Source organism: Cynara cardunculus (assembly GCF_001531365.2).
Source record: "Cynara cardunculus var. scolymus isolate 2C chromosome LG 9, CcrdV1, whole genome shotgun sequence".
Lineage (NCBI taxonomy): Eukaryota > Viridiplantae > Streptophyta > Magnoliopsida > Asterales > Asteraceae > Cynara > Cynara cardunculus.
The window spans coordinates 1,094,593-1,099,044 of record NC_037536.1 but is presented as its reverse complement, the minus strand read 5'-3'; the positions used below and the strand labels follow the sequence as shown (position 1 = coordinate 1,099,044).

Here is a 4,452-nt window from a genome sequence, read left to right as displayed (position 1 = left end):
TGAGAAATTGTTTGACCTAAAAAGAATCAACATATATGCAACGACTCCTACTTAAATTTCATTTTATTTTTATTTTTCAGATTTAATTAAATAATTAAAAGATAAGCACCAAAGCCGCAACTTTTAATGATATATTCCAGTTCAATAGGAATGTCAATCACGCGTTTTGACACTATCACCCTTGCTAAGCCCCACACTTCTTTTTTCATTTCCAAGCCTATTTTCGTCATTTCCACTAAACCTCATAAATTTCAGGGTATAAGACGCCCCCCATACCCTTTGCAATATTTGGCATCAACGACCTTTCTCTCTCTCTCTCTCTCTCTCTCTCTCTCTCTCTCTCATTCCTTTCATACACCCAACGTAATGACGAAAGTATACCCTAAAGCCGTCGTTCCTCCGCCCCTTTCTTCCGACCGCCACCGCTTCTCCACTGAATCCAACAGCAACGCCGCCGTCCTCACCGTTTGGAAGAAATCATTGCTCTTCAGTTGCGACGGATTTACAGTCTTCGACACCAAGGGCAATCTCGTCTTTCGAGTCGACAACTACGCCGCCGCCAACAAGGCGGAGGTTGTTCTCATGGACGCCTCCGGCCGATCTCTCCTCACCATCCGCCGCAAGGTATATATATACATATATTTCTTTTGAGTTTTTTTTCTTCATAAATTGGATTGATGATCAAGTTCTGACTAAATGCTTCATTCAATTCGTTAATTAGAAGTTGAGCCTTGCCGATAGTTGGCTGGTGTACGACGGAGATACGGCGGTGAATCCTCGTTTCTCGGTGACGAAACACGTGAATTTTCTGAACCCTAAATCACTGGCGCACGTGAGCTCTGCAAAGAAAAATAACAGAAACGTGACTTACGCGATCGAAGGGTCTTACACGCAGAGGTGCTGTGTGGTGTATGACGACAAACGGCGGTGCATGGCTGAGATCAAGCGGAAGGAGGCGGTGGGAGGGGTTGGCTTCGGCGGAGATGTTTTCTGGCTGGTTGTACAGCCTGGGATGGATTCCAGTGTTGCCATGGCCCTCATCGTCGTTATGAATCAGATGTTCGGTGGTTCTTCACGGCGGTGTAAACCCTATTAATGAAATCAAATTCAACAACCCATCTGGATTGCGGAAAGAGAGTGAAAGATGATCGAAAATGGAGGTGAATTCAAGATGACAAATCCATCATCCAACTCCAATAAAAAAAAAGATGACGTGTCAAATGTTGATTGGTGGAAAAAAAACTAGCACAAGATAGGTGGATTCCTCTCCCTCGATATAAATTTTTTTAAGAGTAATTTTATATACATTTCAATCCTTTTTGGGTTCGAAACGATATCTCATTACTCTTTGATGTGTTATGATTCAAACTGATGATATCGAGGGCTTGGTTTTTTCGTTTTAGATAAAGGATCAAGCTCCGGATGAGGAGTATTTCTTTACACAAATAAAACCAATTAATGTTTCACGTTTTGATTTATGTTCGACAAGTTCTCCTACTCCTTGTGATATATATATATGCACATCATCTATCGGTTCTTGTTCTTACTTCATCTTCAGATTTACTGATCTGATAATTAGATTATTGGACGAGCTCTACTTTATTAATATAGATCATTTATTTATATTGTTATCAGTGCTCAACTAACCATTTTAATTAGATTAACAATAAGAACTGTATTTTTTTGAAAAAAAAAACAGTAGAAAAATATATTAAAAAGACGAAAATAAATACATCAAGAAACCAACTTAAACTACGAGGTGTAACTGGTTAAAAGGGAACAAAAAGAAAAATCAAAGGAAACAAATGTTTAAGGGCAATGGAGATAATAATTTACAGGATGCCATCAATTTTAAAGCATTTATATGATTCGATTTATAGGATCAAAAACTAAAATAGTCATATTTAAAGGCGGCGTAGTAATTTTATAGGACTCTTTTGGGTGTTTTAACAAGTTTTATGGGACACTTTTAATGCAAATCATCCTATTAGCTATTTTATATGACAATTTTGAAAAAAATGTTCTATAACCAATCTTTTTACAGGGCACTTGTTTTTTAAAGACATTTTTTCAAATAGATACTTATAAAATAGCTAATGGGGCACTATGTAATAAAAATGTTTTATGAAACTTGTTAAGATGCCTTTAGACATGACCATTTATTTTTTGGTCTTATAAATTGAGTCTTATAAAGCAGTCTAATATGACCAGGCCCTGGCCTAAGCACGTGCAACCTGTGCGACTGCACAGGACATCAAAGTCCAAAGGGACTTCAAATTTTTATATTTGTATTAATTTTGGGTTTTGGGGTTTAATAATTTGAGACTTAAACTTTAATTATAAACAGAGGCCCAACTGACCAGGTTTGTTAATAATAAACCTAAGGACTTGAATCGGTGACAATAAGATAGACACATCACAGTTCACAAGACAATTGGCTTTGGCGATTTGAAATTGACGATTTCTATTGTTCTTTGAGTGTTCGACTTTTTCGATTTTCGACGATGACATTCCAGTTCCAGAGGAAGACGATTAACGGTAACGAGTCTAACGACTGTCCATGGAACGATGGATCGATCTTGATGATCAGTTGATGCATTGCCGACCACCCGACTATATATACTCGAATACACAATTGTCGATTAAACTCTCAAATCTCAATCCTCCATTGTTTCTCAAATCTCAATTCTTCAAATCTAGATACAGTCGATTGCATTTGTATTTCTTCAAATCTGGATTATGGAACTGGAACTGGAAGTCGATTGCATTGTTTCTCAAACCAATGTATGATTTCGTTTCTAAATTCTAACATAGTAACATTTAATTGATTAATTCTGACATTATGTATTCATTGTATTTCCAATTGATACAAGCTCTCTTATGGCAATGGTTGCCGACTTTATATGAAGCTTTGAAATCAACGACGTCCTATAAACTCAATTTTGTTACAATAAAACTTGTAATAATGACTTTCATCCAATGATTTACTATCATTACAACATCCATCAACAAATTAGTTAGGTCAAATCTCTACTCATTATCATATTAATTAATTAATTAATAACCATGGTTTAATATATAATTAGCATACACATACAAATATCTTCATATTGTTTTATTTCCACCATTCATTTAGTTTAGTTTATTAATTCCACTCATTATTATAAAGAAATATAGAATTATTTTATTCTTATGGCTTGATGCTAATTAAGAAAAGACAAATAGTTATAAAATTACTATAAAAAATACAAGATGTCAAAATCAAGACTCGTCATTCATTTAAAAAAAAAAAACATAAGAGACGTCAACCAGAAAACCGTAAAAGTCCCTTGAAATCAACCTAATGCGGCACAACAAAATTTGAAAAAGTCACTTAAAATCAATCCAAAAACTTTAAAAAATCACTCGAAAATATAGAATTAGGATAAAAACAAGTCGGATGACTTTGCAGGCCTTTGATCCACCTAAAAGGTGCATTTGTTCGACAAAAATCGTGGGTCTGCTGCTGGTGTTCAAGTTAGCTTATGCACCTTGTCTGATTTAATGAGGTCCTGAAATTAACGGTTAGGTAAACCTCCACTAATTAATCATGAGAAAATGAATCTAAGATTTTACCTGTTGAATTATCGTTAAAAGTTGACAAATGCTAGTTATCATCTAAATTTTAAATGAAATAATATGCAAAAGCATCATTCATATATGATTATACTTTTCAACATTCTTGAGAATTAAACTATCACTCTAAATTTTATGTTTCTTTTCTGTCTTTCAATCATATTATCATACATAATTATTTAATTTAATACAAATATATTTAATTTATATTTTTATTCTCCCTAATAGTATTTTTTTTTTTCAATTGGATTTAAGTACATGACATTTTTATTCTCTATTTGAACCAGTTTTCTAAAAGGCTCGTCACAATAGTGGTCGTGACTCAAGGCTTGTTTCTAACACCACGTTAACTTTGTGGCATGACATGGTCTAATGCATGATTTTCTTAACCTGATATTTGATTTTTCTTACATTTTTAATGTCTTGCTTACTAGTTTTTAACATAAAAACTAAATTAAATTGTTTAATATCATTGACTTATTAAGTAATAATAGAAAACATATGCTTATATATAATAAAGTTATATATATGACAGAGATTTGCCGTCATAAATTATGTTTTGAAAAACGTCGTGGCCTCACTATAGCTTGTAAGACCTAAGACTTGACCTTACCAGCTCACACCATTTAAAACCTTGATTTTAAAACGTTGATTTTAAGTCTTATTTCTCTATATTCATTAGCACTAATAGATGGATTCAATGAAAAAGGGATAGCATATAATTTATATATGGTTCTACCTAATTTACAATAATGATAAAAACTAGTCTTTATGTTATACATTTATACAAAAAACCAATCCTTAGGTTCTAGAGCTGTTCACGAACAGTACGATGCA

The 4,452-nt window shown here is 33.7% G+C and overlaps 1 protein-coding gene across 1 annotated transcript; it reads left to right on the top strand.

Annotated features, from left to right (window-relative positions):
- Positions 1 to 319: 319 nt before the first annotated feature.
- Positions 320 to 1,476, top strand: LOC112518509 (protein LURP-one-related 8-like). Its single transcript, XM_025126227.1, has 2 exons — positions 320 to 624; positions 722 to 1,476. Exons 1-2 carry the CDS (start codon positions 367 to 369, stop codon positions 1,094 to 1,096), a joined length of 633 nt encoding a protein of 210 aa, XP_024981995.1. The 5' UTR covers positions 320 to 366; the 3' UTR covers positions 1,097 to 1,476.
- The last annotated feature ends 2,976 nt before the right edge of the window (positions 1,477 to 4,452 follow it).

Bases quoted from the DNA above. Each gene is read 5' to 3' on its own strand.
- LOC112518509 (XM_025126227.1), top strand. From the start codon at position 367: ATGACGAAAGTATACCCTAAAGCCGTCGTTCCTCCGCCCCTTTCTTCC. The intron at 625-721 runs GTATATATATAC...TTCGTTAATTAG, and splicing joins TCCTCACCATCCGCCGCAAG to AAGTTGAGCCTTGCCGATAG.